The sequence below is a fragment of the Cucurbita pepo genome, chromosome LG10, assembly GCF_002806865.2.
Source record: "Cucurbita pepo subsp. pepo cultivar mu-cu-16 chromosome LG10, ASM280686v2, whole genome shotgun sequence".
NCBI classification, from domain to species: domain Eukaryota; kingdom Viridiplantae; phylum Streptophyta; class Magnoliopsida; order Cucurbitales; family Cucurbitaceae; genus Cucurbita; species Cucurbita pepo.
This window is the reverse complement of record NC_036647.1, coordinates 750,396-771,576: the sequence shown is the minus strand read 5'-3', so window position 1 is coordinate 771,576 and position 21,181 is coordinate 750,396. Positions and strand designations below refer to the sequence as shown.

General features: G+C 38.5%; 6 protein-coding genes across 7 annotated transcripts; 4 read left to right on the top strand and 2 right to left on the bottom strand.

Moving 5' to 3' along the window:
- Positions 1 to 29: 29 nt before the first annotated feature.
- LOC111803815 (codeine O-demethylase-like) lies at positions 30 to 1,380 on the bottom strand. Its single transcript, XM_023688391.1, has 3 exons — positions 1,162 to 1,380; positions 840 to 1,084; positions 30 to 630 (listed from the first exon to the last, which is right to left on the bottom strand). Exons 1-3 carry the CDS (start codon positions 1,372 to 1,374, stop codon positions 57 to 59), a joined length of 1,032 nt encoding a protein of 343 aa, XP_023544159.1. The 5' UTR covers positions 1,375 to 1,380; the 3' UTR covers positions 30 to 56.
- A 1,685-nt stretch (positions 1,381 to 3,065) lies between these two features.
- Positions 3,066 to 5,747, top strand: LOC111803813 (protein SRG1-like). The gene is made up of 4 exons (XM_023688389.1): positions 3,066 to 3,461; positions 4,486 to 4,733; positions 4,801 to 5,125; positions 5,226 to 5,747. Exons 1-4 carry the CDS (start codon positions 3,210 to 3,212, stop codon positions 5,490 to 5,492), a joined length of 1,092 nt encoding a protein of 363 aa, XP_023544157.1. The 5' UTR covers positions 3,066 to 3,209; the 3' UTR covers positions 5,493 to 5,747.
- Positions 5,748 to 5,842: 95 nt separating this feature from the next.
- On the top strand, positions 5,843 to 7,572 carry LOC111803814 (protein SRG1-like). Its single transcript, XM_023688390.1, has 4 exons — positions 5,843 to 6,328; positions 6,401 to 6,648; positions 6,743 to 7,067; positions 7,159 to 7,572. Exons 1-4 carry the CDS (start codon positions 6,074 to 6,076, stop codon positions 7,408 to 7,410), a joined length of 1,080 nt encoding a protein of 359 aa, XP_023544158.1. The 5' UTR covers positions 5,843 to 6,073; the 3' UTR covers positions 7,411 to 7,572.
- Positions 7,573 to 8,989: 1,417 nt separating this feature from the next.
- Positions 8,990 to 14,581, top strand: LOC111803811 (ABC transporter B family member 9). Of its 2 annotated transcripts, XM_023688386.1 has the most exons (10): positions 8,990 to 9,271; positions 9,586 to 9,640; positions 9,901 to 10,076; positions 10,151 to 10,372; positions 10,957 to 11,195; positions 11,278 to 12,077; positions 12,149 to 12,743; positions 12,818 to 13,313; positions 13,395 to 13,658; positions 13,887 to 14,581. In XM_023688386.1, exons 1-10 carry the CDS (start codon positions 9,038 to 9,040, stop codon positions 14,529 to 14,531), a joined length of 3,726 nt encoding a protein of 1,241 aa, XP_023544154.1. In that variant the 5' UTR covers positions 8,990 to 9,037; the 3' UTR covers positions 14,532 to 14,581. The 2 variants fall into 2 exon arrangements, with proteins under 2 accessions (XP_023544154.1, XP_023544155.1); XM_023688387.1 differs by lacking the exon at positions 9,586 to 9,640 and having other exon boundaries at positions 9,183 to 9,271.
- Positions 14,582 to 15,675: 1,094 nt separating this feature from the next.
- On the top strand, positions 15,676 to 17,858 carry LOC111803573. Its single transcript, XM_023688052.1, has 6 exons — positions 15,676 to 16,018; positions 16,477 to 16,730; positions 16,824 to 17,037; positions 17,123 to 17,178; positions 17,283 to 17,401; positions 17,538 to 17,858. Exons 1-5 carry the CDS (start codon positions 15,931 to 15,933, stop codon positions 17,370 to 17,372), a joined length of 702 nt encoding a protein of 233 aa, XP_023543820.1. The 5' UTR covers positions 15,676 to 15,930; the 3' UTR covers positions 17,373 to 17,401; positions 17,538 to 17,858.
- A 58-nt stretch (positions 17,859 to 17,916) lies between these two features.
- LOC111803574 lies at positions 17,917 to 19,110 on the bottom strand. Its single transcript, XM_023688053.1, has 4 exons — positions 18,848 to 19,110; positions 18,508 to 18,745; positions 18,294 to 18,339; positions 17,917 to 18,164 (listed from the first exon to the last, which is right to left on the bottom strand). The coding sequence occupies exons 1-4, from the start codon at positions 18,957 to 18,959 to the stop codon at positions 18,081 to 18,083; spliced, it is 480 nt and encodes a 159-aa protein (XP_023543821.1). The 5' UTR covers positions 18,960 to 19,110; the 3' UTR covers positions 17,917 to 18,080.
- Positions 19,111 to 21,181: the final 2,071 nt, after the last annotated feature.

Sequence of the window (21,181 nt, the reverse complement as noted above, 5' to 3'; positions counted from 1 at the left end):
TTTTTTTTTTTTTTTTTTTTTTTTTTTTATTATAATTAGACAAAGATGAATGAGGATTAATTGGGTTGATTGGTTGGTGCGATCTTCATCCGCTCCAAGTGGGATTTTCCATTGAAAGATTGGGTGAAGAAGTCCTTGAAATAATCCTCCATCACAATCCTTCTAAACAATGGTGGGGTTTGAGTTTGTGGTCCGATCTCTGCCTCAAATCTGGGATTGTAGAACACCGCTATCGACATTCTCCCTTTCTCCGAGTTCACCGCCGCCCTGTGCTCAATGCTGTTGTAAACCCCATTGCTCATGATCTCAACAACGTCGCCCACGTTCACCATCAGCCCCTCTGGGATGAAACTCACTGGGAACCATGTCCCATCTTTCTTCACTTGGAGCCCTTCCACTCCGTTCAGCTGGTTCAATATCGTCAGCCCCGTCGCGTCCGAGTGCGGTCTCAAACCCACCACTAACTCCGGCCTTGGACATGGCGGATAATACGTCATCCTTACTGCCTCCATTCCATCCTCGAACAACTCCTCCATCTTCATCACCTCCATCTCCAAATTCCCCGCCATCATCCTCAATAACGTCATCGCTATCTTCTTTGTCGCTTTCAAGTACGATTCCAACGTGTTTCTGTATTTTACACGTAAAATTAATAAACTTGAAAAATTGTTTAGTAGTTATTGACTTGAATTTGGGAAAAATTAATTACTTCATTTCATTTATTTGTTTTGACATATTTTGTTCGTATTTCTACGACTAGAGAGGAGGGAGAGACCTTAAGGATGGAGGGAAGTGGGGAAGGAGATGGGGTTTTCTTCTTGAAAGAGGATTGGTCTCACCTTAAGGATGGAGGGAAGTGGGGAAGGAGATGGGGTTTTCTTCTTGAAAGAGGATTGGTGATCATGTAAAACCTATCGCCCCAATCAAGCTTCTGATCCATGGATCGAACCACGGTTCCATACCCTTCAAATTCTCCACCCTTCATACAAAACTTCATCTTCTCATCTAGTGGAAGCTCAAAGAACCCTTCAATCTCACTCTTCACCTCTTCCAACAATGAACAGCTAACTCCATGGTTGACTAGCTGAAACAAGTTATAACGTCCGACTTAGTCAGAAATATATCATATCATATCATATCATGGATCATAATAGTAGGTACCTGAAACAAGCCCCATTGCTTACAAGCGGAGTGAAGATTGAGAAGCTCAGAGCAGGAATGTTGCGGGGAGAGTAATCGGCTCATATCGATGGTCGGTGGGACGGGGAACGTGGAAGGATGGGAGGTAGAAGAAGGCTCCTGATCCAAACGAATGAAGTTTTGTGGGATATTGATTTTGGAGCTGCTTTCTACCAGCTCTTTTAAGCTTATCATCTTGTCTTCTTGTTTGTGGCTGCGTTTTATGGCATTAGTTTATCATCTATTTATACACACACTCAAACAAAAAGAAGTAGATTTACACACACATCTTTTCAATCTTCTTACTTTTTCACACCCTTTTATTCTCTTTCTTTAAGCCTAATCCCAACAAAAAAAATATATATATATATATATATAGTTGTCTTATTCAAAATGTCTATATTTAATAGGAACATTCACACATGTGTCCCTTAATAGGGAAGGAATGATCAGCTTTGGTCTACAACATCTTTTTTAATGCCTATGGAACCTAAGTGTAATTTTAATGGCTATGGTTCATGATTACGAGCCCGTACTATGCAAAACTAGTTGACTCGGCCATAATGTGGAGACCAAGTCAACGTTTTTATGGGAGTAGTTGATAGATGCATATGATACTTAAAATAATACGTAATGGGGTTTGTTAGGGGTTCTTCAACTATTCTCTGACAATGAATTTGTCTTGATTGAAAGAGTTCGTAAGTACAAGGTTGTTCCCTTACGATTATGATGATTATGCTGTATGTAAAGTACTAATCAATCTCTAATAGTGTTGACTGAGTTTGAACAATTACGTGGTAGTGTTTCACCGACACATTCATTTATGTTACTATTTTTGTCGAGTTGTGAACCGGAGGTATGAAATTTAGAGTGAACATATTCTTTAATATGGCATACATTGAACATGCAAACAATATTCAAATGGACCATAATAGGTTGCATTCAGGTAATGATCATAGAATTTTTTTTTAATATTCTGATTCCTTACTTTAATGGACAAGAATTTAATTTTGGTTGGAGGTAAAAAGTTTTGTAAACATTTGGAATTAGTATTCGAATCTAATTCTAATTGGGTTCTTGGTTGATTTCAATTTCCCCATATTCTTAAATTTTGAAGGCACAACCATCCACCATTTTGTTGGGAAGAAAATGAATCGATTCTTTTAATCGATGTTCGAATATGAATATATCATAAATTTTGTAAAAGTTTAATGTAGATTGACATAAAGTTATATGAGTCGTACGTTGACTAATTAAGAAGAAGATATGATTACATTTGGTCGTGTGAATTACGCAAGGTTGCCATCTGGTTGAGCAGGGATGCCCACAAGTCCCCCGCATAGCAAAAACGTGGAGAAAACAGAGTTTATAAGTCATTGCTTACGACAGGATGAGAATAAGAGAGAAGATGGAATCAGTGGCTCACCCTGACCCAGCCTTTATATTATCGCAATCTGTATTGGTTTGGGGGGTGGCATTTTGACAAACACCTTTGTGTGTGTATGGGTGGGCGGTGGAGACGGATGGGAGAAGCTCAACCCTCTCGCGTCTCTCGCAATTTGACTGTCCTTTTCATTGCAATAAAGGGATTTTAATTGCCAACACAAAAACGAAGACAACGTGCTGATGTTTCTCCGACATGTTTTGTTGGCAAACCCACCGATGAGGTGGAAGACTCTCAAATCAAAACCCCACATTTGCCCCCACTCAAACCATCTCAAGTATTTTATCCACAGGCTGACATCACGTGGATCAAAAGTGGGCCTTCAAAAGTGGGCTTTCAAAAAGTGGGCTTCTAAGCATGAGAAAAAGCCCAATCAGTGTATAAGAAACTTTTCAAATTAATTATTCAGAGTTAGTTAAGACGGTTGGATGTAAATCGGAGGGTGAAACTAGGGATGGCCGCCGCCTCAAATAATTTACGAAATGTATAGTTTACTAACTTCCATGGAAATGGAGGACAGCACTTGTTTTCTTCTCGTAGCAACTAAGTAGTAAGTCAACACCACAATCACTACTTTGAAAAATCCATGGAGTCCAATACTGAAATCGTCAACTTTGGAACATCCATCATAGTGCCCAGTGTTCTGGAGCTGGCTAAGCAGCCCCTTGCGAAGATCCCCCTTCGCTATAAACGAGCCGATCAGGACCCGCCTATGGTTTCCGACGATTCTGGACCGTCGGTACCGGTTGTTGATCTTCACCGATTGGCTGTTGGAGATTCTGCTGCTTCGGAATTGGACAAGTTGCATTCTGCATGTAAGGAATGGGGATTCTTCCAGGTATGTAGATGTATTGTAAACCGTCTGCTAATTGTGCCCTAATCTCACGATTACAATCTTTTGGGACTGTGACTGTGAATCGTGAATGAAGATTGGTAAGTCATTGATTTGATGGGATTCCCCATTTTGCTGCAATGATCTAGATCAAGATGTTGAAATCTACTCTGTTTGATGGCTCTTCGTCTGCTATTATCTGATTGTAGTTTTATGTTATGCATAGCCTTCCTAAGATTAGGATTATAAGTGTCATGGTGTGAGGTCTCACATTGATTGGAGATGGGAACAAAACATTCCTTATAAGGGTGTGGAAATCTATCTTAAGTAGATGCATTTTAAAATCGTGAGGCTGACAACCATACGTAACGGGCCAAAGCGAATAATATCTACCAGTAGTGGGCTTAGACTATTACAAATGGTATCAGAGCTAGACACCGGGCGCTGTGCCAGCGAGGATACTGGGCCCCCAAAGGGTGGGATTGTGAGGTCCCACATCGTTTGGAGAGGGGAACGAAACATTCCTTATAAGAGTGTGGTTAAAACCGTGAGGTTGATGGCAATACGAAATGGGCCAAAGCGGACAATATCTTCTAGCAATGGGATTGGGAGGTTAGATATCTCTCTGTCAGATGGAAAACTGGAAGGTAAAGTTACAAAGAGAAACAATTGGCAACGAATGAGTATTACAAAATTGTTTCTATCTCATGTTACATCCTTCTGTAAGGCCTTTGATCTCAAATAAGGTTTTATGGTGGTGGGAGAGCTCTTCCCTCGGTATGGGAAACGTATTAGTCAACATAAATGAATATGGGTGTTCAAGAAAACTTCGACCATTCAGAATGGCCACCCAACCAAATGGGGTTGGATTGGATTATAAATTAGTTGGAGTTATTTTTACGGGTTCTGTCATTTTGAGGAAGAATCTCTGTACAAAGAAGCCTAGGAGTTACTTAGACAATTTCTTCTTGTAATTGTGAAGTCTGGCGCTTGCTGGCCTGTGGTTGGTTTTGATAATTGTTCTTGCCAGATCATAAACCATGAAGTTTCCACCTCATTGCTGGAGGAATTCAGAATGGAAATTGAAAGTTTCTTCAATCTTCCCTACGCTGAAAAGAACCTGCTTTGGCAAAACTCACAGAATCAAGAAGGATTTGGGCAGCTCTTTGTGGTATCAGAGGAGCAGAAGCTTGATTGGTCAGACATGTTCTACATAACCACTCTCCCTCTTGATCTGAGAGAGCCTCGTCTATTTCAAAAGCTTCCACCAAAACTCAGGTTTTTGGCCAATTCTTGAAACTCCAATCGAATGGTATGATTTTGATTTCTAATTCGCTTATTGCAGAGAGACTTTGGAAGCTTACTCAACTGAAGTTAAGAAGTTAGCAATCGTCATCTTGGATCATTTGGCCAAAGCTCTGAAGATGGATGTTGAGGAAATGAGAGAGCTCTTTAGAGATGGTGTTCAGTCAATGAGGTTGAATTACTATCCTCCATGCCCTGAGCCCGATAAGGCGATCGGATTTTCAGCTCATTCAGATGCTGACGCTCTGACAATTCTCTATCAGCTCAATGAAGCCGAAGGATTGCAAATTCGAAAGGATGGGAGATGGGTTGCTGTTAAACCACTTCCAAATGCATTTGTAGTCAACATTGGAGACATCATGGAGGTGCTTCATGGTCTCTATGTGCATTCATCTTTTTCTGATACCTTTCATTAACTTGCTAGCAATTTACTGTGTTTGGCCTGCCTCTCTGCCTTTGCTGCAGATTGTAAGCAATGGTGTATACAAGAGCATCGAGCATAGAGTTTCACTGAATTTCTCCAAGGAGAGGCTTTCAGTAGCTACATTCCACAGCTCAAATCTAAACTCGGAGTTGGGTCCAGCTAACAGCCTCGTAGGACCGCATAACCCTGCAGTTTTTAGAAGAGTTATGTTGGAAAAGTACTTCAAAGACTTCTTTGCTCGAAAACTAGAAGGAAAATCATACCTTGAGCAGATGAGAATAGAGAATATGGGCGACCATGCTTGTTAAAAAGTTATCTACCGATAGGGAAACAAAAATAAAGCATATGCTCGTCGCACAAGTGGAAGAAATTATATATCCATATCAGAAACAGCTTTTGCACCTCTTCAGCTTGCTTCATTCATTGTGCAGGAGATTCATCATGAATCCCAGCTAATGAATGTAAAGAAAATTTTAAGTTGAATTGTAATTAGAAACAACATTTCTCATTGGATTAATTGAAAAAATCCAACTTGTGGTAAAAGAACATTATTTTATTCAGAATTTGAGCTTATCCATCTCCAAAAAACTATACTTACATATTCTAGGTTAGTTTCAATATTTGGGAAACTTGAAATTCAACCATTGTGTGCTTCGTGGATCCCATAAAGAAACAAATTTCTCATTGGAGTTGTAAAATAATCCGGGTTGAAGTTGCAATGTTTATTTTATTTGGATTTGGAGCTTGTTGATCGACAGAAGCTATCTGACAAATTGAAAGGCAGCTGAACACTAGCTTTGTCTTAATAGTTTCATTGGGAACTCAGCTTTGTTACAGAGTTGTAGATATATGTGTGTTTAGAGGGAGCTACTGGGAGCTTTGTTGGGAGATGGAGCCACAAGTAATGAAGCTGCAGCTGAGAGACTCTCTTCCGGTGCCTTGCGTTCAAGAGTTGGTCAAAAGCTCACCGTCGACAGTTCCCCATCGATATATTCGCCCCGACCAAGATCCTCCTTTTGTGTTCACTGACACTTCAGCTCAAGTCCCTGTTATTGACTTGCACAAGTTGCTGTCCTCCAGCAATTGTGAGGATCCTGAACTTGATAAGTTCCATCATGCTTGCAAAGATTGGGGTTTCTTCCAGGTACTTGCTGTTTGATCTGTCTTGAAAGCTTTCCTTAATATCATTCTGTTGATTCATTTTCTTTCTCATCAGCTGATAAATCATGGAGTGAGTGATGTATTGGTGGAGAGTATGAAATCAGGCATTGAAGCACTCTTTAATCTTCCAATGGAAGAGAAGAGCAAGCTGTGGCAAAAACCAGGAGATGTTGAAGGATTTGGACAGAGCTTTGTTGTCTCTGAGGAGCAGAAGCTTAATTGGGGAGATCTCTTTGGACTTTTTATGCTCCCCACTTACTTAAGGAAACCTCACTTGTTCCCCAACCTCCCTCTTCCATTCAGGTAGTATTCCCTGTATTTTTCCACACATTAAGATATGCAAGACAAGCTTGATTTGTCATGTATGATGGGATTCCTTTTTTTTCTGTTCTTTTAGAGATGATTTGGATGCTTATGCACTGGAGATGAAAAATCTAGCCATGAAACTGCTTGAATTAATGGCGAAGGCACTGAAAATGGAGATTTGCGAGATGAGAGAGGTGTTTGAAGAAGGAATGATGTCAACAAGAATGAACTACTATCCTCCATGTCCTCAACCAGAACTTGTCATTGGACTCAATAACCATTCTGATGCATCTGCCATTACCATTCTTCTTCAAGTCAATGAAATGGAAGGCCTCCAGATAAGAAAGGATGGGAGGTGGGTTCCTGTTAAGCCTCTCCCAAACGCCTTTGTTGTCAATATTGGAGACGTTATGGAGGTAAAAGTTGTCATTTTAGTCTCTATATATTTTGAATCAACCCTGTAAAAAACCTGATTCGTTTCGATGTTGAATATGAACGAACCTTCAGATTATCACGAATGGAACGTATCGTAGCATCGAGCATCGTGCAACAGTGAACTCGGCGAAGGAGAGGCTCTCAGTGGCCATGTTTTACAGCCCAAGATTGGATGGGGAGATAGGTCCTGCCCCAAGCTTGGTCACTCCAGAAAGACCAGCCTTGTTTAAAACAATTGGAGTCACAGATTTCCTCAAAGGATTCTTCACCAGGGAACTGAATGGGAAGTCATATCTTGATGTTATGAGAATCCAAAAGGAATAGATATGATCAAAACGGCTGCTTTGTTGTTGATTTCTGAAACTACATATAATAGCTCTGCTGTACAATCAAAGAACTATGCTGTGGCCTTCTTTATTACATAGCTGTTTGTCACAGATTCTTTGGTTTTGAAACTTGGAATATATCGCTACAAGCTCTTGTTTTGTTTTAGAAATGTTCTGAACAAATCTGAGCGGGGAAGTGGTGGCGATCCGATGAATACCCAGTTCAGATTTTGAAGTAAATGCAAGGGGGTGAGTGGGGTCTTCACTTTTTCCTGTTTTTATCAAAATCAATTCAAGATTTGAAGAAAGTTGAAGTGGGATTCTTCCGTTTTGATTAAAAGCAAACCCCATTACAAATTTGGAGAAGAATCAAAGTGTATAAGGTTGGTATTTTACCTGTTTTGATCGAAACTCAGTTCAGATTTTGAATAAAGATGAAGTGGGTAAGTGGGTGTTCTACTATCCTCATCAAAACCCACTTCACAATGTGGAACTAATTCTTGTTCGTTCTTTCAATTATTCAATACACCATCAAAACCATGAACTTCAAATCCCATGTACCAAGTAAAAGGTGATGTAAGAAGACTAACGCGTTTCAATCCTCATTCCCGTTATGATATGTCACGATCTCGAGCCTCAAATCTTTTTCTTGGTTCTCAATCTTTTTCTTGGTTCTCAAGAACATTCCATAAATTCTCTAAGTAGAAGTCGTGTTTGAACTTTTCTCCTATGAATAGCGTTCCCACATTCGAAAGCACGATAAGAACAAGAATAGCGTGTGTACTTAAAAAATCTAAAATGTCTGGCCTTTTTTAAGTGGCATCGAGACACTGGAGCTAGTGTTTTGATACTACGAACGGAAGTCACTTAATTTGATTGAGCACATATTTTCATATGACAAAATATTTGCGTATAGACTAACGTGGCTTTGCTAATTGAATTTATAATTTGGGGATATTTATTATAATTTTTTTTAATAATTTTAAATGACCAAAAATATTTTTTTTAATAACTTTTTTAAAAATATATTTTGAAGAAAAATAGATAGATTATGGTGAAATCAAATATATATTAAGAAAAAATAAATTTGTAATTAATAAAATCAGTTTGAAATATAACGAAACAAGAAAGTTGCTATTTAATCCTTTTAAAAAAAATAAATGTAAGATATATAATACTTTATTGAAATAATTTTTTTTTAAAAAATAAATTTAAAATCTATTTAAATCATGGTTTGTTAGGAAAATCTCCTTTTAGCAAAATATAGACAAATATAATTAATAATTTAGAAATTTAAATGGATAAATGAAAAAAAGCAAATTCTTTATTCTTACATCTTCATTTTTTTTTTCAAAAAAAAAAAAAATCAATAAATTATGAATATATAGAATAAATAAATAAATAAATATATATATGTATGTATGTATATGCAAAAGGAAATAAACAAAATGTTTGTGAATTTGCTAAATATAATGATTCTAGAAGGAGGCGGACGTGGAATCATAACTTAGGTTCATGAAACTATAATTTCCCCAAGCATTCCTTCTTCTATTAAAGGACTTGCAAATTGCCCCAATTTCAGTCCCTCCTCAACCACCACTCTTTCTGCACTCACCTCAACCGCCATGGACGCCGCCGCCTCCTCCGCCTCGCCGCCGAATGGACGACACTATCACAGCGTCCCTTTCTATAAACTCTTCTCATTCGCCGATCGCTTCGACACTGTGTTGATGACCGTCGGCACCGTCAGCGCCGTCGCTAATGGCCTCTCTCAGCCGCTCGTGACGCTCATTTTCAACAAGATGATCAACTCCTTCGGCTCCGCTGATCAGTCTGACGTCGTCGCTCGAGTTTCCCAGGTTCGTCTTCCTCTTTCTTTTTCTTTTTTCAAATACTTTTGTTCTAAATATAAATGAAATTAGTTTATATTTTCAAAAAATATTAATTTCTAATTATTATTTTTTTCTTTGCATTATTTATGAACAGATGATTTATTCTTATAAAAATAATGGAAATTATGAATTTTCTTTGCAAATCAAAAAAAAAAAAATAATAATTGCTTATTTTTATTATTATTTTATTTTAATTAGAGGAGTAGATAATAAAAAAAATACTAATAATAAATAAATAAATAATATATACTTAAAAAAAAACTTGTTTGTTTGGCTTCCAGATTTCCATAGACTACGTGTATGTGGGCATTGGCACTGGAATTGCTTCATTCCTACGTAAGTGTCAACAAATATTTTCTCATTATTATTATTATTATTATATATGATATTGTGATATCACACCCGAGTATAAAACATCTCTAATGGACGCGTTTTAAAACTTTGAGAGAAAGCTTAAAAGGAAAAATTGAGAACCATATCCGTTGACTGTGAGCTTGTAATGTACGAATCGGTGTTGTTTGAGCGTTTAGATATGGTGGTTAAGCGGTTAGTAAATGATGTGTTGAATGACATATAAACATAATAATCGATTGCAGAGGTTGCATGTTGGATGGTAACAGGAGAAAGACAGGCAGCACGAATTCGAGCATTGTATTTGAAAACAATACTAAGACAGGACATTACATACTTCGACACTGAAACATCAACTGGAGAAATTGTTGGTCGAATGTCTGGAGACACTGTTCTTATTCAAAACGCCATGGGAGAGAAGGTATTTGTTCTTTCTTTTCTCATTCTTACTCTTTTATTGCATCTTGTTTCAAATTTGTTTGTTTGATGATGTAGGTGGGGAAGTTCATACAGTTAATATCAACTTTCTTCGGTGGTTTTGTGATTGCCTTTGTGAGGGGATGGCATCTTGCTGTGGTTCTGCTCTTCTGCATTCCTGCCATTGTAGCTGCTGCTGGTGCCGCTTCACTCATCATGTCTAGAATGTCAAGCCGTGCACAGAATGCTTATGCTGAAGCTGGGAACGTTGTAGAACAAACCATTGGAGCCATTAGAACAGTAAGGATTGGGTTAAGACCATTATTATCGGATCTCACGTTGTTTGGAGAGAATAACAAAACATTCCTGAGAAGAGTGTGGAAACCTCTCCATAATAGATGCGTTTTAAAACTGTGAGGCTGACGATGCTACAAAACTGTGAGGCTGACGATGCTACGTAACCTGCCAAAGCAGACAATAGAGCTAGTCACCGGACAGTGCGAGACACTAATCAAGTGTCATAGTAGGGCTAAACTCGCTTCGTAGTAGAAGTATTTTAAAATTTTGAGAGGAAGCCCAAAAGGGAAAGCCCAAAAAGGTGCTAGCCTTGGGCTGTTACAAACGTTGTATGAGAGCCAAACACTGAGCGATGTGCCAGCGAGGACGCTGGCCCCCAAGGGGGTGGATTGTGAGATCCCACATCGGTTGGAGAGGAGAACCAAACATTCATTAGAAGGGTATGGAAACTTGTTCTTATTAGACGCGTTTTAAAACTGTGAAGCTGACGACGATACGTAACGGGTCAAAACGGATAATATCTGATAACGGTGAGCTTGGACGGTTACAATTCTGACCTGTGTTTGTTCTTTCTTTGGTTATTCAAGGTAGCGTCCTTCACTGGGGAGAAACAAGCTATCGAGAAATACAACGAGAAGCTGAAAATAGCGTACAAGTCAACTGTTCGACAAGGACTTGCCTCAGGTTTAGGACACGGCATAATCTTGCTTATCATCTTTGGCACTTATGGGGTTGCTATATGGTATGGATCCAAGCTTATCATTCAGAAGGGGTACAATGGTGGACAAGTTATCAATGTTATATTTGCAATTTTGGCTGGTGGAATGTAAGTTCAAATCTTCATTTTCATGTCACATGATCCCTATGCTTTGGTCTATGAAATTCACCAACTTTTTTCATGGTATAAGGTCATTGGGCCAGACATCACCTGTGCTGAATGCATTTGCTTTAGGACAGGCTGCAGCTTACAAAATGTTCGAGACGATCGAGCGAAAACCGATGATCGACTCCTACGATGCCAGTGGTGTAGCACCGGAAGACATACAAGGTGACATTGAACTTAAAGATGTCTACTTCAGATATCCTGCACGCCCAGATGTGCAGATCTTTTCAGGATTCTCGTTGTCTGTTCCCTGTGGAACCACGGCTGCACTTGTTGGACAGAGCGGAAGCGGGAAGTCAACAGTTATCAGTTTGCTAGAAAGGTTCTATGATCCTGATTCTGGTGAAGTACTCATAGATGGAGTGAATTTGAAGAAGTTTAAGCTCAAATGGATTAGAGAAAAAATTGGTCTTGTTAGCCAAGAACCCATTCTCTTTACAGCTACTATAAAAGAGAACATACTGTACGGTAAAGAAAATGCCACAGAAGAAGAGGTCAGAGCGGCTACTGAGCTTGCTAATGCTGCAAAGTTCATTGACAAGCTGCCTAAAGGGCTTGATACAATGGTAGGCGAGCATGGTACCCAGCTATCAGGTGGACAGAAGCAAAGAATAGCCATTTCAAGAGCCATCCTGAAAAATCCGAGGATTCTACTCCTGGATGAAGCTACCAGTGCTTTAGATTCAGAATCAGAGCGGATTGTTCAAGATGCACTTGTAAGAGTGATGGCTAACCGGACAACTGTGGTTGTTGCACATCGCTTGACAACTATAAGGAATGCTGACACTATAGCAGTGGTGCATCGAGGGAAACTCCTAGAACAAGGTTTGCTATAGATTCAAGTAATTTCAGATTCCCATTTCCTTAGTTTGAGCTAACCAAAATTTGAAATTTAGGAACACATGATGAGCTGATAAAAAATCCTGATGGAGCTTATTCCCAGCTACTCCGTTTGCAAGAAGGAACAAGAACAGGAACAGGAACAGAAACCAAGCCAATGATGAGATCCATAAGTAGGGGTTCATCAGGTAGTCGTCATTCATTCACAATCAACTTTGCCATTCCAGGTTCAGTTCATATCCACGATGAAGAAATCAATGAAGACAGACCAGAAAGAAAAGACATTGATATGGAAAAGCCTAAAAGTGTTTCATTGAAACGATTAGCAACCTTGAATAAGCCTGAACTTCCTGTCTTGTTGCTTGGATGTATTGCAGCTGTCTTGAATGGCATGGCTTTTCCTATCTTTGGCCTCTTACTCTCAAGTGCCATTGGAATGTTCTATAAACCAGCAAACCAGCTTCAGAAAGAATCCAAGTTTTGGGCATTTCTGTATCTCTGTCTAGGATGTCTCACATTCTTTGCTTCATCTTTGCAGAATTGCCTTTTTGGAATTGCAGGCGGAAAGTTAATCGAACGGATTCGGTCTTCGACATTCAAAAAGATTGTCCACCAACAGATTAGTTACTTTGATGATCCTGCAAACACAAGGTGAGTTTAAGAATTTGAATTTTTTGTTTCATTAACATCATGTTTTTAAGGTAGAACTCCTTCCCGTATTTCAGTGGCGCAATTGGTGCAAGGTTGTCTACTGATGCTGCCACAGTTAGAAGGCTTGTAGGGGATGCCTTGGCCTTAGTAGTCCAGAATATTGCGACCATCACAGTTGGGCTAATCATAGGATTCTCAGCTAACTGGATACTGGCAATTGTAATTCTAGCAGTATCTCCTTTGCTGCTTACACAAGGCTACCTCCAGGCCAAGTTCACGAAAGGGTTCAGTGCGGATGCCAAGGTCATGTATGAAGAAGCCAGTCAAGTCGCCAGTGATGCGGTCAGCAGCATCAGAACCATTGCATCATTTTGCTCTGAGAAGAAGGTGATGGATTTATATGAAAAGAAATGTGAGGACCCTGTCAAGAATGGAGTCCGCCTAGGACTCCTCAGTGGCGCCGGCTTTGGCTTTTCTTTCTTTGCTCTCTTCTGCACAAATGCCTTTTGCTTCTACATTGGATCCATTCTTGTGAAACATGGCAAGGCAACATTCCCTGAAGTCTTCAAGGTTCAAATATAACCTTTTCTGTTCTTCCACCTCCATGTTTACGATATCTAGTATATGATTGTTCTTCGTTTTCTGCGACAGGTCTTTTTTGCTCTTACAATTACTGCCGTGGGTGTTTCCCAAACCACTGCCTTGGCTCCTGATAGCACCAAAGCCAAGGACTCCGCTGCCTCTATATTTAAAATACTCGACAGCAAGCCTAACATTGATTCAAGCAGCAGCGAAGGTGTGACACTTACCTCTGTAACTGGCATTATCGAGTTTGATCATGTTAGCTTCAAGTATCCAACAAGGCCAGATATTCAAATTTTCCGCGATCTATGCTTACGCATCCCATCCGGAAAGGTAAAACAACAACAATAATTCTCCACAATGGTATGATTTTATCTACTTTGAGCATAAGCTCTACAAGGGGAAACTCCCTCCCAACAATTCTCAACAATCCTACTTTCGAACAAAGTATACTATAGAGCCTCCTCCGAACCGTATAAAGCTCTAATAATAAACCCATTTCAAAAAGTTTCCCTTTTAGTTCATCTATTGCTCAGATTGAATGTGTGTTCTCCTCTGCAGAGTGTTGCATTGGTTGGTGAGAGTGGCAGCGGGAAATCGACGATAATCAGTCTAATAGAAAGATTTTACGACCCAGATTCGGGGCGTGCTCTTCTTGACGGAGTGGAAATTCACAAGTTCAAACTGAGGTGGGTGAGACAGCAAATGGGGTTGGTGAGTCAAGAGCCAATATTGTTCAATGAAACAATTCGCTCCAACATAGCTTATGGAAACCCAGAAAACGCAGCAACCGAGGAAGAGATAATAGGAGCAGCAAAAGCAGCCAATGCCCACAATTTCATTTCTTCACTGCCTGGAGGCTACGAAACCTCAGTAGGAGAAAGAGGAGTCCAGTTATCAGGCGGCCAAAAACAGAGGATAGCCATTGCGAGAGCCATTCTGAAGAACCCAAAAATTCTTTTACTGGACGAGGCAACGAGCGCGCTGGATGCCGAGTCCGAGCGCGTGGTTCAAGAAGCATTAGATAGAGTGATGGTTAACAGAACCACCGTCGTCGTCGCCCACCGCCTTGCCACCATTAGAGGTGCTGACATTATTGCTGTTGTCAAAAATGGTGCAATTGCAGAGAAGGGCCGCCATGAGGAGCTGATGAAGATCAGTGATGGCGCTTATGCATCCTTGGTGGCACTCCATTCAAGTTCTTAATTTTAGGAACAAACTCAACAAAATATTCTGTGTTTTTATATATAAATATAAATATATCTATATATATAGATTTAGTAAATATAAAATAAAATTTTTAAAATTTATAGACTTATTAAATATTTAAAAAGAAATTAAAGATATCATTAATAAAATTACTATATAAAAATCTAATGAGAAAATTATAATTTGGTTTCTCCCATCTTTCCTTCCTTTATTTATTTGTTTATTTTATATTTTCCGTACTTATGTACTTCATTCTTAGAAGACTCAAAAAGTTCATATTTGAAGCATTATAATTATTATTTTTTAATTATTAGAGTATGATTATTCAATGTTGTTGCATTGTATAGAACAAAAGGGCTTTTTTATAATGATATATTTATCATTTTATTTTTATTTAAAATTTTAAAATTAATTTAAATATATGACCCACCAATTTAAATTTTTGTTAATAAGTCATTAATAATAAATTTCATTTTGGCCTCTAATAGATATAAAATTAAAAGTTCATAAATTTATTAAATATCTTTAAAGCTCGTTAATTTATTAAATATGAAATAAAAAATTTCAAAGACATATTATTGTATATACAATTGTCGAATATATTTGATACAAAATTGAATATTATTTAATTTAGGAAAATTATTTATAAAAAAGAAGATCTAACATAAGAGAAAAAATTAAAGGTGACGTCAAAATCCAGTATAAAAAAATGAAAACATTTAATTGGATTTTGTTTATATATATATATATTATAATGAGAAAAACAGTGAGAGTGGAACATGGCACATTCCCAATCACTCGCATCCGTTCACTCTTCTCTTTGGATTTTTCTGACAATAAATTTGGGGACCAAATTTCATTAAATTTCTTTCCTTTTTTTTCTTTTCAGAATATAAAGTTTCTTTATTTCTTAAATTTCCTCTCACATAGACTGTGTGATTTTTTTTAGTGTAAATGTCTTTTGTGATGTTTATTGTTTAGGAATAATAATAAGAAACAACAAGTTTCTCCCAAGAAAAAAAAAATGGTGAGAAATGTTTTTATTTTAATATCATTTCAAATCTCACCTACAAACAAACAAAGCAGAGGAGATGGATAAAAAAATGGAATCTTTCTGTGATTTTTAACATTGGGGGAAGTGAGAAGGGCACATAGCGTTGGGGGATTGGGAATCCCAATTGGCGCTTAAGCAATTTGGGGAGTGAGTGAACCTCCAGATCGTCATCCCCACCTGTCCCTTCCTCTGCCATATCCTTTTTCCATATATATATATATATATATATATATAAACCCACTCACAATTTTTGCTCCCTTTCAATCTATTCTGAGGCTGCGGAGCCTCCAAGTTTGTGTTTCTCCAGAAACTCCCTTCCCTTCCATTGCTTTTGTGTTCATCATGCCGTCAGGTGCTAAGAAGCGAAAAGCTGCCAAGAAAAAGAAGGAATTGGAAGCTCACATCAACCCTTCTTCCAACGCCTCCCAAGGTACACTCCTCATACCCCCTTTTCCGATTTAAGGGCCCTTTCGTGTTCATCCGATTCATCTCTCGTCCTCTCACTGTATTCATATGTAATTTCTGAAGTGGGTTTTGCCACTGATGCCTCCTCCTTGCTTTTCGGATCTGATTAAACTAGATTGGATTTGGTTTTTGATTTGAACCCTTGTAATTACTGTCTCTTTTGTTATTGTTTATAACCAATTAGATTTGTTGACTGATTCAAACTTCAGCTTTATTTTAATCCCCTGTTGTTTAATTTCAATTTTCCCCCTTCGGACGCTTCATTCCAAAGTAAGCAGAGTTTTGGGTTACTTTAAGCTTCAGTTCTTTGATTGTTTTGGAGAGAATGATTTCACTCGAGTTAGATTACCGCAAATTGTTTCATCTGGGGATTTACATAATTCTGTGTTGGATTTCTTCTGCTTATAATTCTGTTCATTTCAGGAAATGAGGATGTTAAGAACCGAAATGATAAGGGAAGTGACAGTGGTGAGGTTGAATCCCCAGCTTCTGAGAATCAGCCAAGCCACAGCAATCCATTTGGTAAGGGGAACAAGGAAGTAGAAGAGAGCAGCTCCTCCAATTCTGGGACTAATCAGAAACTAGGACTTGCTTCTGAGACAAAAAATGGCACTCTTCAGAATCATAGCAGTAGCAGTTCAGATGATGAGTCTGTAGATACAACAAAGGAGCCAGAGGTATGTACTCCGCTTTCGAAATTTGAAACTGCAACCTACTCTTATCAGCAACATTAGTTTGCAGCTCTAAGAACTTACATGGTGGATGGATAGGTACTTGATGAGAAGATTGCGCCGATGGCTGCTTCTATTGTTAACTCGGTTACGCCAGAGGTCTCGGCATCGGAGGAAACTATCGGCGTCGTTGAAAGTGCTTCTGTTGAAAATACCGCCATACCTGATATGATTACTTCAGAGAAGTTGTCACTGACAGCTCCAAGGGATCTCTCATCAAAACCAAATGAAGATACAAATTTACACTTATCAGGTGAATGTGTTCATAAGGGCTCTTCTTCTTCTGATGCCTTTGAATTTGCATCTGGAAAACTTAGACTGAACTAATAATTTTGCAGCGCATATCAAAGGGTCTGAAAATGCAGAGAATTTCAACCCAGAATCTGAGGATCAGGTTTTTTTTTTTTTTCAATTTCTTGTCATTGCTCAACACAGCACAGCAGATCATATGTTAATTGTTCCTTGAGAAATGAGTTTTTGTTTTCCAATTTTGTGCAGCCGTTGATTGTGTCGAGACCTCCCGTGCCACGAAGAACCTCGTGGTTGAGTTGCTGTGGTTTATGTGATGTATTTACGAGCTCGAACTGATAGCTTCGCGTACAGTTTCTATATGTAGGGTTAGTCAACGATTACCTTGCCCAATATTAAATGCTGCTCATATCAGGAAGCTGTCTGTGGTTGAAAATTTAATTGTTATGAAAGATGAAGAAAGTTTTCATTGACACTCAGATAATTTGTTTTATGTCGAGGCAGGGATGAAAGTCTTCACAGGACGGGTGAAGGTTAATCGGCAAGGGTCGTTATGAAAGCATGATAACATAGACGACATCGAACTTGATGAACCCAGCTTAAGGTAGATCATCTTCTTGGATTTAGAAGCTAGCAGCATGAAGATATTCCCTTACTACATGTCTTTGTCTTACAGTGAGTTTTCTTTTCTTGGAGCATAATGTTCTCGATTTTGCATTGGTTCGACATTTTGCAGTTAAATTATCGTAAATGTTTCGATTGTGTTGATAATCTGTTATCACCTGACTTTCTTATTCATTTGACATCTGCTATTGCTTAGCTGAATGAATTCTCTCTTTTAAACTTATGCATACTGTTAAAACTGCTATGAAGCAAATCAAAGTCATCAAAGTCATTGAAATTTTATTCTTTTTTTGCACACCAACTGTGAGTTTCTCCCCATTTACATATAGAACTGAAGTAGAGAAAAATAAAGAATGGAAAGGAAAGAAAATTTGAAATCAAACCCCACTAACTAAGCGTTCGGTGAACGTTATTTCGAGTCGACTAGCTGGTTGAGGTCCACACAATGATTGCAGTGTAAATAAACTGCGTAACTGAAAGGATAATCACGATAGCCTCCAATGCCATCTGCATAAGAAAACATAAAGGAACTCAACCTTAGCTCCGTAGTTTCTACAAACTTTGTGATCACTTTTGGAGAACTGAAACAAAGTCTCTAAAAGGGAAAATTAAAGAGGGAACTTTTGGGTTCCTCACCAGATGACCACTGGTGACAGTTTGGGAGATCTCTTTCCAAGCAAACCTGCATCAATGATATTCATTCTAGTTATAATCTTTCATTTCATGTGATTTCCCTTAAAGTTTTAAAACGTGTCTACTAGGGAGAGGTTTCCACATGCTTATAAGGGGTGTTTCGTTCCCCTCTCTAACCGATGTGAGGTCTCACAAAATAAGATTTGAACTTGCATACCCCATAGCGAGAAAAGTTAGGAAGCAGGCAATGAGAGCTGATGAAGCAGCGGGGGGCAAGTTGGCAGCGAGGGGCAAGTTGTTAGCGTCGGAAAAATGGAAGTAGAAGCCTCCAGAGATGACAGATGCAACAGTAGCAACAGCAGCAATCAAAGCAAAAACAACGAAGAACCCAGTTGCAGTGTTCCCAATTTGGAAGAAAATTGGAGAAAAATATACAGGAACTTCAAACTCAGCACCTGAAAATGAAACACTTGCACAAAATTACCACTAAAAGAAACATCAACACCATAGTTGAAAGAAGAACAGCAGAAAGATGAGGAAACAGAGTTGATTCAAACCAATAACAAATCCATTATCAATTGAGTGATTCATCACCCAGCCACCGATCCCGAAAATGACGATGCTAGCGCAGAAATTGAAGAACAAAATCGACGAAGCAATGGCCTTCATATCTTCAAATGGGTTGTATAGAAGAAAGAAGGGTTTTGAGATGAAAGAGTTTTGTTTATGGCTTTAAACTTGAGAGTTCATCCTATGGAGAGTTGGGGTTTTGTTGAAAGCATTTTAAGGGAGGATGTCAGGTTCTTTTCTTGCCAAAAGGGATCAGAATTGGATGTAAAGGGGAAGTGAATCATTGTTGCTTGCCTCTTCTTTCACACACGAAATTTGATGCAATTTTTTACACATAAAGGTCTCACCATTTTTTGCTTTTCCATGGAGGGAGTTATATTCTTTGCCAACTTCCTTAATCCCAATATATTAATCCACCCAATCTATTGCCTTGTAGGTTTCCAACTTCTAAAATCCATCCTCAGTTTCCAATTAATTTTCAGAACATCCATCACGGTCTTTGAACTTTAAGAAAGTGATCGATTCGATCCATTTCAACCAGCACAACGAAATTCGTTAATACAACTCATTGTTATCTTTTAAGAAATTTAGTGAATAAAGTGTCATGTCAAAAATTTGATTTGACTGAAAAAGTGAGGAAAAAAATCAAAATATGTACAAAATTTGTAACTATATGGATCAAATTGAAGCACTAGAAAGCATAGTACCAAGTTGAACTAGTAAATTAATAAAAGAAAAGAAAAGAAACTGTTCTACGAAATACCTGGGAAGGATGTGATTTCTTGGAATGCCATGCTAAAAAAATGCAGGGATTTAAGAATGGTTTGTAACATGTTCGACGAAATGTCTGAAAGGATTGTCGTTTCTTGGACGACGAGTATTGATGGGCTGCCGGAGTTATAGCTGCCCGGGATTCAATGGGTTCATAGATTTTGCAGTAATGGCAGAGTCGAAGATGCTATTTGTTCATAGTTCATCTAAGACCCATATCATGTTCATCCATCAATTTTGGCTTTAGAAGAGAGAGAGAAAAAAATCTTTAAATTCAAATGGAATGTGCCGGGACGCATAAATTCTTTTGCAAGAAAAAAAAAATTCTTTTCAAAAAACCGAATACTATATACAGTTTTTAAAAAAAGATTTAGAAAATAAACGATGATTTGAATCTTAGATATGGCTTTTCAAAACCCTTTTCTGTTTTGTAGGCTATAAAATTTTCAAACAGATAAAATGGTCCAGAGGCATCCAGGGAACTGAACGGACGCAGCAAATACGTTTCCGAATCAATTTTCAAACAGATCACCAACGAGTTCAGGGCTGGGGGATTATTCGCAAGATGACGGCTACAGAGATCGAAGAGGAAGATAAGTGCTCGAAAATGGCAGAAATCAAGAAGGAAGAAGTAGAAGGTATTAACCTAATGTTGAACGAAGCGGCGAGGGATTCAGATTTTCAGGATCATCAAATACAAACTGTTGCATCAAATTCCGAAAACCACATCGAGAAAGCTCGGAGTAGCGATAAGGAGGTAGGCATAGAATCGAAGAGGGCAAAGAAACGAACAAGAATCACAGAAGAAGAAGAATCGGAGGAAGAGGACGAAGATTTGGACAAAGATCCTCTACTGTTAACAGAGGAAATCGTAATGAAATATCACAGCTTCGTTGACTACTTACTGCAAAGGTTGAAAGAAGAAGAGAAGGATGAAGAACACCAAATGCAGATGTGGGCGGAGATTCTTGAGAGAGGAAGTCGGCTGGTTAAGACTCTGAGTGTACGGATGAAGAGAGTGAGTTCTGAAATGGAGTGGCTGAAAGAGTTGGAGGGGTTCGAGAAGGAGTATTTGCTCAGGAAAACCCATTTTCCCCATATCTTTGCTCGACTGAAAGACATAAATATGCAAATAGTAAGCTCCCATAATATCAGCCTTGTTTCAGACACGAAGAACAGGGGGAATGTGCTATCACAGTGTTTGGATGAGCTTGAGAGTTCTAAAGAAGAACTAAATGAAATAATGGAGGGAATCAAAGTACTGAAGCAGGTGGAGAAGGATGAGGATGAACAAACACAGTAATCATCAATAGGAGCAGAAAAAATGTTCCAGCGTTTTTCTTTCAAGATTTCATACGAATTTCTACTTTCTTTTTTGTTTCAGGAAACCTAATTCTTGCTTGGTCCTGGATTTTCAGGATCATTTCATGTTTGTTTACATTCCATTTTTTTGTAATCAGTAGAATCATGAAACTAGCAATTAATATAGCTTCCTTTAAGTCATTTTAGAAAAATGAAAAAAATATTTGTTGTTCTTCAATTTTCTAGCT

What these genes read in the sequence shown, in the direction of transcription:
- LOC111803574 (XM_023688053.1), bottom strand. Translation starts at nt 18,959, where the DNA reads ATGAAGGCCATTGCTTCGTCGATTTTGTTCTTCAATTTCTGCGCTAGC. An exon ending in TGATAATGGATTTGTTATTG is followed by an intron (nt 18,746 to 18,847) that starts GTTTGAATCAAC and finishes TTTCATTTTCAG; the next exon opens with GTGCTGAGTTTGAAGTTCCT. An exon ending in CTGTCACCAGTGGTCATCTG is followed by an intron (nt 18,165 to 18,293) that starts GTGAGGAACCCA and finishes TTTCTTATGCAG; the next exon opens with ATGGCATTGGAGGCTATCGT.
- LOC111803811 (XM_023688386.1), top strand. Translation starts at nt 9,038, where the DNA reads ATGGACGCCGCCGCCTCCTCCGCCTCGCCGCCGAATGGACGACACTAT. An exon ending in CCATTGGAGCCATTAGAACA is followed by an intron (nt 10,373 to 10,956) that starts GTAAGGATTGGG and finishes TGGTTATTCAAG; the next exon opens with GTAGCGTCCTTCACTGGGGA. An exon ending in CATTCCCTGAAGTCTTCAAG is followed by an intron (nt 13,314 to 13,394) that starts GTTCAAATATAA and finishes TTTCTGCGACAG; the next exon opens with GTCTTTTTTGCTCTTACAAT.
- LOC111803573 (XM_023688052.1), top strand. Translation starts at nt 15,931, where the DNA reads ATGCCGTCAGGTGCTAAGAAGCGAAAAGCTGCCAAGAAAAAGAAGGAA. An exon ending in ATACAACAAAGGAGCCAGAG is followed by an intron (nt 16,731 to 16,823) that starts GTATGTACTCCG and finishes GTGGATGGATAG; the next exon opens with GTACTTGATGAGAAGATTGC. An exon ending in TACAAATTTACACTTATCAG is followed by an intron (nt 17,038 to 17,122) that starts GTGAATGTGTTC and finishes ATAATTTTGCAG; the next exon opens with CGCATATCAAAGGGTCTGAA.
- LOC111803815 (XM_023688391.1), bottom strand. Translation starts at nt 1,374, where the DNA reads ATGATAAGCTTAAAAGAGCTGGTAGAAAGCAGCTCCAAAATCAATATC. An exon ending in AGCAATGGGGCTTGTTTCAG is followed by an intron (nt 1,085 to 1,161) that starts GTACCTACTATT and finishes AACTTGTTTCAG; the next exon opens with CTAGTCAACCATGGAGTTAG. An exon ending in CACTTCCCTCCATCCTTAAG is followed by an intron (nt 631 to 839) that starts GTGAGACCAATC and finishes TGTAAAATACAG; the next exon opens with AAACACGTTGGAATCGTACT.
- LOC111803814 (XM_023688390.1), top strand. Translation starts at nt 6,074, where the DNA reads ATGGAGCCACAAGTAATGAAGCTGCAGCTGAGAGACTCTCTTCCGGTG. An exon ending in AAGATTGGGGTTTCTTCCAG is followed by an intron (nt 6,329 to 6,400) that starts GTACTTGCTGTT and finishes CTTTCTCATCAG; the next exon opens with CTGATAAATCATGGAGTGAG. An exon ending in AACCTCCCTCTTCCATTCAG is followed by an intron (nt 6,649 to 6,742) that starts GTAGTATTCCCT and finishes CTGTTCTTTTAG; the next exon opens with AGATGATTTGGATGCTTATG.
- LOC111803813 (XM_023688389.1), top strand. Translation starts at nt 3,210, where the DNA reads ATGGAGTCCAATACTGAAATCGTCAACTTTGGAACATCCATCATAGTG. An exon ending in AGGAATGGGGATTCTTCCAG is followed by an intron (nt 3,462 to 4,485) that starts GTATGTAGATGT and finishes TGTTCTTGCCAG; the next exon opens with ATCATAAACCATGAAGTTTC. An exon ending in ACATTGGAGACATCATGGAG is followed by an intron (nt 5,126 to 5,225) that starts GTGCTTCATGGT and finishes CCTTTGCTGCAG; the next exon opens with ATTGTAAGCAATGGTGTATA.